Genomic DNA, 13,445 nt, shown 5'->3' with positions numbered 1-13,445 from the left:
CACTCACCTCAGCCTCCCAAAGGCGCGGGATTACAGGCTAAGCCACTGAGCCCGGCTGAGTATTGCATATCTTATAACTATTTAAAAATTGTGTTACATATCTTTATATTAGAAAAATTTATATATGTGTATACATACATACAACCCCCCTCCCCTTTCCCCGCATCCATTTTTAAGCATTCAGCACACCACAATTAAGAAGGCATAGAATCGGTTGATCCCAGGGGCAACAGGAGGGGCATGTGTTCCTGGCTTCAGGCTGTCTTACCTGAATGGTACTGCATTTAGGCTGCCTGCCTGATACAGGACCAAGATGCTGAGTGCCAGGAAGGGGGAGAACTTCCGGAAGCCCATAACGCCTCTCTGCAAGGGAAGAATGAGTCAGTCAGTGTCTGCCTAGAACTTTAGAGTTCTATGAGCCCACAGACCTGGACTCCTACCCAGTATCTGCCCTGCCTCTAACTCCCTGGCTTTGTGGCTTCAGACTGGTCACTATATTTCTTTTCATCTTTGTTTTCTCATCGGCAAAGTGGATTGTTGGAGGGTCCAGTGGGCCTGTAGCACGTATAGTTTGACAAAGCTGGAGCACTGATCCTCGTGGTCCTAATCGTACCAATGCCCCTCCTTCCCCAACACACATCAGTTAACCAGGTCTCTATGGAGGACACGCTTGGAGCCCTGATCACAACAGCTGCTCCCATAAGGAAGCCCATGTCCTCTCGTGGGGCTTTTGAATACATCTGGGAGGAAGAGAGACGGGAGAGTCAGAGAGAGGGAATATCTCTGTGGTTGGAATCTCTGAGAAACTGAAGAACTAATTGTAGTGCTCAGCTGCTCCGCCTTCTGGCAATTTAGCCCCCTGCAAGAACCAAGCTTAACAATCTTGGTGGGGACCTGAGCCCTGTCACTGCGCTCCCAGAGCCCGCGACTAGGGCTTGCAGTCCAAGTCGCGCCCACTTGCCACCCATTCGCGCTGGCCCTGGTTCTGAACCAACTTCCCCGGGACCACCAGGCGCCAAACGCGATCCCCGAACGCGCCGTCTGCGGAAAGCTCCTCCTGCGTCCCGCTCTGAGCGCGGCGCCTGGGGAGCTGGGTGTCCGGAGACTGGCCTAAGCATGTGTGCAGTGTGGGAGCGTGAGGCTGGAGCCCGCAGCTGCGCAGGAACAGCGGAGCAAGGACTGGGAATGTCCAGCCCTACCCGGACTAACAGAGACTGTCTGAGCAGGAAGCTCGGGGCTCACCTGGCGGAAGGTGGCTTGGATCAGAGACGGCGGCGGCGGCAGCAGCGGTGTCCAGCCAGGACCCTGCGGAGGTGGCGGCAACACTTGGGCTGGGCAGTGGCTCGGATGCCTTCCAGCGCCGGCGGCCGCTCTTATTCCAGCCGCTGTGGGCCGGGAGGGGTCCCCGAGCGCAGAGCGACCAATGGGCGGAGGGGTCCCTTGCCCCAGCCGGATTGCGTCACTCCCACGCTTCCAGAATCTGGAGGATCCGGCATGACGGCCCCACTTGTATTTGCATTGAGGTCACTGATGGAAATGGGGGAGGGAGGGCGGTGGGGGGCCAACGAGAAACGCCCTTAAAGTAAGCGGGAATTGGAGGGCAGTTTGACATCACGTCACGGTAAATTTCACCTCTTCAGTCCCGCTTGCTTTTGAGCCTGTGCGTCACCCTCCCCCCCCCCGTTGTGCGGTTTGGAGGGTAGGGTCCAGGGTCATGGGGACTCCTGGTGCCAAGTCTGACTCTAGACCCCCGCCTAAGTGAGACTTGAAGGGTTCATGGCTTCGGGTGTGTTCTGAGACCAAGAGGACTGTCTGATTCCAGTGGCTGCTGTCACCCACAGAGGGCCAGGGTTCTGGGGAAAAAGGAGGTGGAGCTCGGAGCAAGAATTTGTTAGACCCGAGTTCCATTCAGCTGCGACAATTCCAGGCTGTGTGATCGTGGGCAGGTAACGACACAGAACCTCGATGTACTCAACTTTGCAAATGGTACCATAGTTCTCCACTTGAAGGACTGTTGTGAGAAGTAGCCCAGTGCCTGGCTCCCGGGTAGGTGGGGATTTAGAAGAGTTTCTTGGTCCGCATGGGCCAGACCTAAGATTTCGTTTGATGCATTCCGAATCCCCACCTCGCCGGCCTGCCTGAAGTCACGCTGGATGGTCCCAACTCTCTTCAGATCTGATTGATACATATGTGAAGAGAAGGAAGAGGACCAGCTGGGCCCAAGGAGCGGGATGGACAGATGCCAACGCCTCCATCCATCCTCCAGCCCTTCCCGTTCCTACCCTGCCATCCATCACCACTCATTCGGTCCACCTGCCTGAGCCATTTGCACAGCTGTTCCTTCGCTTAGGGCTGCTGCTTGCCCAGGTGTCCCAGTAGCGTTCACTTCCGACCCCGCATCCCTACTCCTGCGCTTCCGGTCCTCGACTGACGGGCAGGCAGGCTTGGCGGTGCGGTGGAGTCCTTGCCCGGAGTAAAGCTCACGCCCACCTCCGGTCACACCCTTCCACACACAGACTGTCTTCCAACGTGTGCCTGCTCCACGAAGCAGGGCGCTCCAAAAGCAGACCCTGGCGCACGAGGCTACCCTTAGGAGTTCACTCTCAAAGTTGTCCCAAGCCCGCCTCTGAGTCTCTCGTGCGGTCGCGTCCACACACCCGCATAACGACGGCCTGCTGGCATCGTACCTGCACACACGCTCGAGAGTAGGCGCTCTCCATCACACCAAATTACGCACGGCCTCGGCAACTCTCAAACCTCGTGAAACCGGGTTTCAAGACCACTCCGCCTGAGCGTCCAGCTCCAAGCGCGCCCAGGAGGGCCGAGGTCCCGACTGAGGCACTCGCTGCCCGCAGCGGCTGGGGTGAGGAGAAAGAAGCTTCTCGGCGTCCCCGGGATCTCCGGTTCTGAGCTCACAGCGCGCGATCCGCAGCCGCCCATCCGCACGCTGCAAGCGGTGAGCGCAGCAGCGACATCCCGGGCCTCTGGGGGAGAACCCCGGCTCGCGGTTCCCCCAGGGAGAGCAGGGACGATCGCCCAGGTGAGCTGTGAGCGGCCCGAGCCACGGAGCTCCGGGTCACCCCGGTGTCCCGTCCGCACGCCAGTCTTCAGTCCCCCGGCAGCCTCACTATTTCCCAGGCCGCATCCGCCTCGCGCTGCCTCTCTGCTCGCTCGCGGGTGGGTGGCCTCCGCGCGCAAGGAGGCAGCAGGAACGCCTCATTTCCAGGATGCCTGTCATTGATTCTCCCCCTTCTTAATTTCTGGGCGGCACCAACACGAGGGACTAAAGACTTGGAGCTGGGACCCGGTGTCTGAGACTCTCACTCTTCGAAGACGGGGACTGGGAGAACTGGCCCGGGCGGACGCCGCGCGCCGGGGAAGGGGAGCTGCGTCGCGGGCAGGGCTCAGGACCGCGGATCCCGGGCGCGGTGAGCCCTAGAGCGTGCTGGAGGCAGACAGCCCCTACTGAGGCCCATTTCGGAGCTTCGGTTCTTTTTAGCAGTTTAGGTTCTGAACCTGGGCCTGGGCTCTCGGTACCGAGCCGCGTGGCAACTTGCAAAGGCCGCAGTGCGGCCACCGCGTGGGGCGTAGGGTTTGGGCCGCTGCCACGTGGGCCTGTTGCAAAAGCCTATTGGCGCTCGGCGGCCAATACTACTGCGGTAGCCACTTCTTCCCAGACCAGGGGTTTCTAACCTAAGGACCTCCTGGAAGACGCTTGCCTGTAATATGCATTTTCTTAAGGAGCGATCTCCTGACTTGCACCCGTGCAAGGGAGACCGCAACATGGTGAAGAGACAACTACTCTAGAAGCAGGTTTTTGTGGCCATGCCACTTTGCGGGATCGGTCGTGTGTGCCTTCAGCCTTCAGAACACACAAGAATTCCTCTGTGAAATCTTTGGCGGCAGCAAACCACAGGCTGGTGCTGTGGAGGCGCTAAGCACAGCCTGCACCCAGAGGGCGCTGGTGTAGCCTCGAGCGATCTCAGGTCTGTCTCTTCGGGAAGGGAGGGCCGAAGACGACCTCATTCCGCAAGCGCTCCTCGAGTTTGTAGGAAGTGCCTGGAGCCTTGCTGAGGGCCAAAGGTATTTTTTTTTTTTAAAGTCATTTTATTTGACAATGGACACCATGCCAGACGCACTAACAGGCGCTCCGCCAATGTGAAATGAACGAAAACTAATTCATTCTGGCAAAGTCACCTGTCGATTTCCACGAGCAGCCCGCAGAAAATCCGGGCGGAGTCGGAGCGGCATTCCGCTTGCATTCCGAAATTAGCGTCCACGGGACTCCTCCCATTTTATTTAGCACACAGAGTTGGTTCTCTGGCGGAAGTTTTCAGGAACGAGGCAGGGCAGTAAGGGTTTCCCCTAGGGTTCTTTCCAAAGACTAGGATCTCCTGGTGAGAAATGCAAAACCGTCCTCTGAGCCCACCCCTGGTTTACTGAGTGAACCCGAAGGATGTTGGCACCTTCGCGTGGGCGAATTGCTTAGATTTCGTCCCGCTATCCTTGGAACTTCTCTGAGTTTTAGTACTAAACAGAGCATGATCTAACGAAGTCGCTAAGGAAAGAGCTGATTTTAAACTAGTCTTTTTTTTTTGGAGTCAGAGTCTCACTCTTTGTCGTCCAGGATGGAGAGCAGTGGCACCCTCATGGCCACCGCAGCCTCGACCTGCTGGGCTTAGGCGATCCTTCCACCTAAGCCTTCCAAGTAGCTGGAACTACAGACGCACGCCACCACACCTCACTAGTTTTTGTGATGTTTTATTTTTGTAGAGACGAGGTCTCACCAGACTGGTCTCGAACCCCCCGATCTCAGGCAATCCTCTCGTCTCGGCCTCCCAAAGTGCTGGGATTACAGGCTGAGCCCGGTCGATTTTGCTATCTTATTCCTAACTTTTAAAATCTAGAAATCAGGGTCACTTTTGAAACAATCTAGTTTGGAAAAAAAATTCTTTTTTTTTTTTAACACCCTGATAAATTCTAACTGTAATGTTTATTCCCATTCGTTTACATTAGATTCCTGTACTCTTTAATTTAGAAATAAAAATAAAGATGAAATCTGGTTGAAAATTCTTATGTGAATTTCCATATGATGAAAAGTGTCCCACTTAAAGGCTTACTCTTACTTGAGCAAGACAGTTGTGAGGTAAGCAAGCAACAGCCTGAAAGAACAAAAAATACAAATTTAAAGTTCAGAGCTCAAGTTAAATTTATTGCTAAAGCATAATTCATGCATAATATAGATTCAACAACAAAACCACAATAGTAACAACTGCAGCAGCAGCAGCAGCAACAGTCAACAACACCAACCCAGTCTCTTGAACCTTGGAGAAATTTGGAGCTGTCACATTAACTAGAAAATTTCAACTGAAAATTGATTGTACTGTTTAAAGAAGCACAAAAGCCAAAGCTTTCCATTTATTGAGTTTACTGAAGAGCATGCTAAAAGTAGTGGTTTCTTCTGAATCACTAGTTCCTAAGACATATTTAGAGCACACACACAAAAAACCCTTTCTAGGGAAAGGAAGACAAAAATGACTGCCAAAGAGACAGCAAGATTCACAACAGTCAAGATAATGGAAACTTGATGAGTCTGTGTCCATCAGTGGATGAATGGTTAAATAAAATGTGGTATATGCTTATATATACAAAGTGGACTATTTTTCATTATTTTGTTCCTAAAAAGAAATCTTGTCATTTGCAACAGCATGAGTGAATCTGGGGGACATTATGCTGAGTGAAGTAAACCAGACACAGAAAGACACATGCTACACGATCTCACTTTTTTGTGGAATCTTAAAAACAAAAACAAAAACAAACCCACTCTTAGTAACAGAGAGTAGAATGGTGATTACCAGGGAATAGGGAATAGCAGAAAAGAGGAGATATTGGTCAAAGGGTATAACCTTTCAGTTATAAGATGAATAAGTTCTGGAGACCTAAAATGCAGCATGGTGACTATAGTTAATGTATCATGTGCTTGACATTTGCTAAGAAAGTAAATCTCACAAATATGTGAGGTGATGATATGTTAATTAACTTGTTTGTGATAATCATTTCACAATATATACATATATCAAAATACCATGTTGTGTACCTTGAAAAATAAAAACCTTTAATATGGAAATAAAAGTTAAAAAAGAGAGAGAGAGAGAGATAGCTGGAAGTGACTCTGGAGAAATTTTGCTGAGGACTTTAGAATGAGCAGATTTCTATAAGCATTGGAGGGCACATCAATGTTTTGCTAATAACTTAGATATAAAAAATATGTTGTGGTTGCATTCATAGTAAGTATGAAAGTTATATAAAAACATATTAAATCAAATAAAACAAAAATATGATAAATATTAAATCCACCATCAAATGAATTCCATCTGTGTGCCAGGTACTATGTATTCTCAACCGTTTAATAAGATGGCAGTCATTATCTCTGTTGTACAAGCAAGGGAATAGTAAGAATATTTGGCTTGAATTAATTATATTTTCCAGGCTCCTTTTGTGGACCTGAAATGTTGGAACATGGCTTATCTGTCTGCCATATCGGGTAAGAAGTCTGGTCCCTTGAATCCGGGCACTGACTCAGAAAAAGATATGGGCATGTCTGCCTGCATCAGGGCTAATGTGATTTGTAGTGAGAGGCTCAATGACCAGGCATAAATTATTTACAATTCCTGGACCAACATTTAGGAGATTGACAGTTTTGCAGCAGGAAAAGAAACATTAGTATGGCCACTTAAGATAAGTAAATTGCTAAAGAATAAAGCCCAAATTAGATATATAAAAATATTCATAAAATAAAATTTTAAAACATTTCAAAGTTCCAACAAACAAAAACCCAAATGACTCAACTTCCTATATTTAGTTTTAGCATCATGCATTGCTCCATCTTGTCCAAAAGTGGTTGATTTTGCAGAATGTTTCATTTTGCCAGTGGATATGGGCATGGGATGGGGGTTAGTGCAAAGAGTGCTGGGAGTCAAGAGGCAGGGTTTCAATTCATACCCCTAACCCAAAGGATGTGACTTTGAGAAAACATTTGGCCCTCTGTTTCCACATTTGATATGTGAACTTTTATTGGATCGAAAGAGTCCCAAACCGCCTTCTAATTCTGGCATTCTAGAAATGCACCGTGAGCTTTATGCTGTTTTCCATTACTTTTCTATGATACCAGGTCACCCACGATTTGGCTGCCTCCACTTGTCCTGGCAGGAACCACTATCTTCTGAAAGAACAGTGGAAGGTGTCAACATAAAGGAGGAAGGATATGTCCTTCTGTTGATTGCCACAATCAGAAAAGATACTGCTATTCACCCCACTCCTCACTTAATATGAAGAACACATGATTTTCAGAATAGACAAGAGGAAGAGGGGAAACAAATGTCCTGGTTCTTTTCTCCTTGTCACCAAAAAGATGTGCTAGTGTCTTCTGAGAGGGGAGAGAGAAGATGCCAGTTGAACTGGGGGCACAAAGTTTTTTTCTGCTTCATGAAAGTGAATCTATAATGGATTCATGGTCTTTGCTTGGATCCTTATCTTTCTGCAAGTCGTCGGCAGAAACTTTGCAATGTAGCTACATTGTGAGTCCATGGAGACCCCAAAGTACACTTCTAATGGAGTGTGAAAATCAGCACTGAAAGGTTCTCCTCTGAGGACCTCTCTGAAGTGAGAGGCATGAACAGAGAGACTAACCTTCCAGTAGGTCTAGCCAATATGTTAGCAAATATATGATGAATAATTGATTGGGAGATAAATCAATTAAATGTGCATAGGGAAACATAGTAGGCTAAGTAACAGATGCAATAATAAGTAAAATACATTTATTTAGAGGAGTTGTAAAAGTTTCATTATATGGCTATATACATGTTTGGGAATATTCTGTATGAATGAACCAAGTAAGTACATTTAGTAAGATATATGAGGACCAGGTGAAAGACAAGTGTAGGCCTATTTATACCCTTGTTGCCAGAGGAGCAAAGGAAAAGTAGTGATAGTTAACTGGAATTCAGTGAAGATAGGCCCCACCAGCTTTCCCAACTAGGCTCCCTTCTTGTGATAATGATATTGTGGTAAGAAAAGCTGTGTGCAAATGAGGCAAACAAGTAGAGCCATCCTTAGTCTTAAGATCAACTTTGGAGGGCTCGAAGTGCAGTTTGAGTAGAAGGACAAAGACTGGGATCACATGACTGAGATCTTACATTGCAAATAAGAGGGATATATTGAGCTTTTGTGTCCAAGACCATCTTGGACCTTCCTATTGGTCTCCTGCTGGTACAGCCTGAGAAAATATGAATCAATCCAACCTGCCCTATCATCTGTCTTTATCTGCTGTCCCACTTTATGGGAGGGACTCTGGACTTGAGAATGGTAGTATTTATTCTTTTGGTGGCTACTGAGAGCTAAGTTAGGTTGCTAGTAATGAGGTGACCTGATGCCTCATTTGTTCTGCCTGACCCTATAGCAATGCTGTCAGAGGGTCAACCTTGTCTAGAGGAAGTAAGAGCATGAAGTTAACAGGATTGACTGTTCACTGTATGCAGGACAAGAAGAAAGAAATGAATAAGACCAATCTACTAAAAACATATGTGGTTTCTTACGGAGATAAGATCCACATATACAAAATAACTGAAGAAGAATAAAAGATAGTGAACAACTATATTGGTTTCTTATTGCTACTGTAACAAATCACCACAAATTTGGTGACTTAAAACAACACAGACTTATTATTCTAACATTTCTGTAGGTTAGAAGTTCAACATCCAACATGGGTCTCACTAGTCTAAAATGATGGCAGGGCTGTGTTCCTTTCTGTGGGCTTTAGGGGAGAATTCACTTCCTGTCCATTTCCAGGTTCTAGTAGCCACTCATTTGTTCTTCAGTCTTCTCTCCATCTTCAAAACCAGAGCTGGGTGCTTCTCATATCGCATCTCTCTGACTTCCTCTTTTGCTTCCCTTTTCCACTTGTGATTATATTAGGCCCAACTCCTGGATAACCCAGAATAATCTCTCTATCTCAAGGTCCTTAATTTAATCCCATCTGCAAAATACCTTTTTGCTATGTTCTCAGGGATTAGGGTGTGGATATTTTGGGGAGACCATTATTTTGCCTGTCTTAATAAGTAAATACTAGGCTGATTGGCAAGGACTATAAATGGTGGGAGTTGGAGAAAGAGGCTGCTGTGGGCTGAAACTCTTGAGGAATCCTCCCAGAGATGGTAAAGACCAGGGTCATAAAGTGGCTACACAGAGGAAAAATTACAAAGTCTCTGATGAGGGAGTGCTTCTACTGGGGTGTGGGCAGGGGTGAGGAGACAAGAAAAACCCTGTTTAAAGGGATGTCGCCCTCTATACCTCTTCTGTTGGGAAGGGAGCCACAGAAATAAGTTTGTAGGGCTGTCTGCATCCATTCCTCTTAGACTATGTTCAGAAATCATTAAATATCATATATGAGATGTTCCTCTTTATCGAGTTCTAATTTGTTATGTGTTCCTTTGGCATTCCTGTTCAGATATGCTATAGGCAAAAGGGAGTTATTGAGCCAACTGGTGCCAGGTTTCGTGCAAACATCCCTAGGGTTAAACTCCATTAGAAGTGGGTAATGAAACCTTTGCCACCACATAACACCACACATCAGCAGGTTATTATGATGCTGTTAAACCCTAACATTGGGGCTTATATTTTGAGCCTATGGCTTAGATATCTCTGCTGGTAACCAAGCATCAGGGTTTCTAATTACTTGAGCACTGAATAAAAATCCATCTGAAAAAGCCTACTTTAAAAAAACACAAAAACCAAACCTATATCCAGAATTTACTGGCTGCACTGAGTTGGGCATGTCATGGGTAATCACTGAAACACGTGAGGAGTGTAGGTGAGCTCAGAACTTTCTAGCACCCAACATGGGGAATATTTCTAATGTTTTCCTGAGATAATTATTCAAACTCAGGCATCAGCACTTTCCAAGGTCTGATGTGTAACCCCCCACAATGGGACCTACCAACTGCTATTAGAGCTTTGAAAGAGGGGCATTAGTCAGTAAATTTTAGGTTAGAACAGAATGAGAAAAACATTTATGGTAGAAAGAAGAAATAGGATATTGTGTCCATGGGGGTTTCCTGGCTTCTCATTCTTGGAAAATGAGAGAGCTTAACTAACTTTCTTTCATGTAGAACAAAGCTAACTGTTGCCTGGGGGCTATTCTTTTCAATATCTTTCCCCCATCCTCTGTACCAGAAAAGAAGAAAGAAACACCGACACCTTCTTTGCTGTAGGCACCAGAAGAGGTTCCTTCTGAGGTCCACAGGCTATTTTTAGGGTGGCCTCAGGTGCCAGGGAAAAGGCTGAGTGTAGTGGACAACGGCCAGGCTGGTCACTCTGAGAGGTGGACAAACTTAGTGGGTGACGTCAAGGAATTACTCAGGATGGGTTCCTTTAACATAATTAAAATTCTATCTTGGCTCAGACTCACTGGATCCAGCATGGCTCTTCTCTCCCTGGCCAGGAACATTGTTCTATGGCACAAGAGCAAGAGAGAAATAAGAACTTTCCCACTGTACCAGAAAGCTCATTACAGAGAAGACTCCTTTATGGGCATTATCAAGAAACATAAGGGGATTTCCTATATAAATTGACTCTGCTTGAGATCGTGAAGAATATGGCTTTAGGATTTTATGCAACTGGATTTGAGTCTTGGCTCTACTACTCATTTATTGTCCTTGAGAAGATAATAATCTCCCTGAACTACGAGGTGAATATCCAAAAAAACAAACCCAGAATTTACTTACAAAAAAGTGTGTGTTTATTCTTATATGTTTAATCTTCAGTTACCTTTGAAGTACTCCCCATTAGATGCAACACACCTATTGAGATGCTTTACTCAAAACAGGTTTTGAACTCATCAATTTGGATGTCTTTTAGTACTTTTGCCATTTTTTGTTTCACCTCTTCCACATCGACAAAATGTTTCCCTTTGAGGACGTTCTTCATTCGGAGGAACAAAAAACAAGTCTCTTGGGACGAATTTGGGTGAGTAGGGAGGTTGGGGCATAGAGGTCATGCCATTTTTTGGTCAAAAACTACTGAATACTTAGCATGGTGTGGGTAGGTTTGCTCACAAATCATCCAATGAAATGGGCAAATGCGTTGAAAGAATCTGTGAAAAAAAAATTCACTGATGCTGAATGCAGCCTCTCACAACAATGCTAGCTGGTACACTGATGCCAATGGGTTCTCATAGTACTTACCTAGCAGGGGGAGCCTATATTACAAGGGGTTTGCCCTCCAAAGAATAATTCTTTTTTTGGGGGGGTTCTTTTCATACGATTTCTCAATATACAAAACGGGGATAGTAATAACTATCAGGCAGGATTAAAGCTACCTCGTATTTGATGCTAGAACACCCAACTCATGGTTTGGCATTGAACAGATACTTAAGAGTGGTGGCTATTATTATTATAACAAAAGCTTATTCCTTCAAGTGCCAAATTACATCAGCTTAATATAGTAAATTAAATGAAATCATTACATACTTCTCTGCCTTCTTAAGGAGACAATCTCTAAGTCTTTAATTCAGAATAAAACCAGTTGCCAAGGCCACAACAGAATGAATCTGCTTCTCCAATCCTCTCAGATACATGTCTGGCTATGTTGCAGCCTCCCTGCCCAGTAGGATTAATGACAATATATATTAAACACCTGGCACATTGCCTGGCATGGAGCAGGCACTCTAGAGTGGTGGCTATTATTATCATTATCACAAAAGCTTACCCCGTCAAGTGCCAAATTATATTAACTTATCTGGAAAATTAGAAAAAATGCATTGCATACTCCTCTACCTTCTTCAAAAGAATAAACCGAATATAGTTTCAGTCCTTCCTTGATGATACATTGTCACCATCATAAGAATTTCACTTAATGTGTTAGGCACTCATACAGTGCTCCTTTCAAGGCTGAAAGAAGTTTTGGGCTAATAGCTCCAAACTAGATGATACCACACTGCCTTTCTTTTTGAGGTCTAATATGTGTATAATTTTATGATTATTCTACTTTCTTTCTTTCCATCCATTTGTCAATGATCATTTCTTGCTAGTTTCATTGTGGTAATTTGTGACTCTTTTTAGTGGTAATCTATTGACTTCAATTTTCATTTGGTTACACAGTGAAACAAACAACAAAACAACAACAAAAACGATAACTAAACTTAGTAGAGTGGTATGGGAACAAATAACCTAGAGACATTCAATATGGGTCTGTAACTACTGGTCAAGAACTACAGAAATGGTACATTTTAGACATTGACTCGACTCATTTGCACTCAAGAGATAAGACACAAAGCTTGTCAGAATTACGTGCAGACAGAGTAAATAGATACTGTATGAGCTCTTACGAGTAATGTGTTCAGGGAAACAAACAGATAACAAGCAAACAAAGTTGAGCTGTGTGTGGATGAAGAGCCTACAGACACTGAGTGAGAATTTAATAATGGTCATGATGGCAATAATGATTGCTGTGGCACCTATTTTAGGCATCACCTGCTATTTTATTGGTCTTTTGTTCCCAGCTTTGGTTTAAGGGAGGTCACCAGGCAAGTGACACCTGATGAGTGGGTATTTTGTAATTTCTTTCAGGAGGCACAGTGATGGTGAAGACAAAGTTTATAGTGTAGGAAGGTGTCTTAGTCAATTTTCTGTTGCTTTTAACAGAATCCCAGAAACTCGATAATTTATAAAGACAAGGAATTCATTTCTTACTGTCATGAAGGTTTGGAAGTACAAGGTTGAGGAGCCACATCTGGCAAGAGCCTTGTGCCTGCTGGAGACCACCTGCAAAGTCCTAAGGCATCACACGGTAGAGGGTCTGAGTGTGCTTGCTCAGGTCTCTCTCTTCTTAAATCCACCAGTCCCATTTCCATGACAACCCTTTAGTCCACTAACCCACTAATCCATCAATCCATGAATAGATTAATTCATTCATGAGGGCAGAGCTCTCCTGGTCCAATCACCTCTTAAAGGCCCCCACCTCTCAGTACTGCCACACTGAGGAGTTACACATGAGTTTTGGAGGGGACATTTAAACCACAGCAGAAGGGCTCAGTGATCCAGGCTGAAATTTTATGAGGAGCATGTCCTCAGTTAATAGGGCTCTGAGGACATGAGCAGAAGTGGTGTTTTCATTTCCAGGCAAGTATGTAATTGGTCCTTGGAGCTGAGGTGAGATCAATCACCTTTCAGGTGTTCAGATCTTATATTGATTTCTATACTGCAGAGTCACTCTTTGGCATCAAAGACCCTAGAGGATCTTAAAAGGCCCTTTGGAAACCCTGTAGACTTGGCATCAGTTGTCCCGGGCACATTTTTAAGTATAGTCAAACATGCTTAAGCGATCGATGCCTGATTTCTTTTCAACACCATTAAGTGCCATTTACAGAAAACCTCCAGTTAAATGAGAAT

At 45.5% G+C, this 13,445-nt stretch overlaps 1 protein-coding gene across 4 annotated transcripts in view; it reads right to left on the bottom strand.

Moving 5' to 3' along the window:
- LOC103270403 (calcitonin gene-related peptide 2) overlaps positions 1–1,295 on the bottom strand; it is a 5,655-nt gene extending 4,360 nt beyond the window's left edge. For 2 of the 4 annotated variants that reach the window (XM_008067931.2, XM_008067930.1), the window contains exons 1-3: positions 1,225–1,282; positions 895–901; positions 269–363 (exon numbers count right to left, since the gene is read on the bottom strand). In XM_008067931.2, coding sequence (XP_008066122.1) covers positions 269–354 — 86 coding nt within the window. In that variant the 5' untranslated portion in view covers positions 355–363; positions 895–901; positions 1,225–1,282. Of the gene's footprint in view, positions 1–268; positions 364–894; positions 902–1,224 lie in introns of all 4 variants that reach the window. The other 2 variants (XM_008067929.1, XM_021717513.1) reach the window with 2 other exon arrangements.
- Positions 1,296–13,445: the final 12,150 nt, after the last annotated feature.

This window comes from Carlito syrichta, unplaced genomic scaffold, assembly GCF_000164805.1.
Source record: "Carlito syrichta isolate Samal-C Ts95f unplaced genomic scaffold, Tarsius_syrichta-2.0.1 Scaffold309824, whole genome shotgun sequence".
Lineage (NCBI taxonomy): Eukaryota > Metazoa > Chordata > Mammalia > Primates > Tarsiidae > Carlito > Carlito syrichta.
The sequence above is the reverse complement of the archived record's forward strand: the minus strand, read 5'-3'. Positions and strand labels throughout refer to the sequence as shown.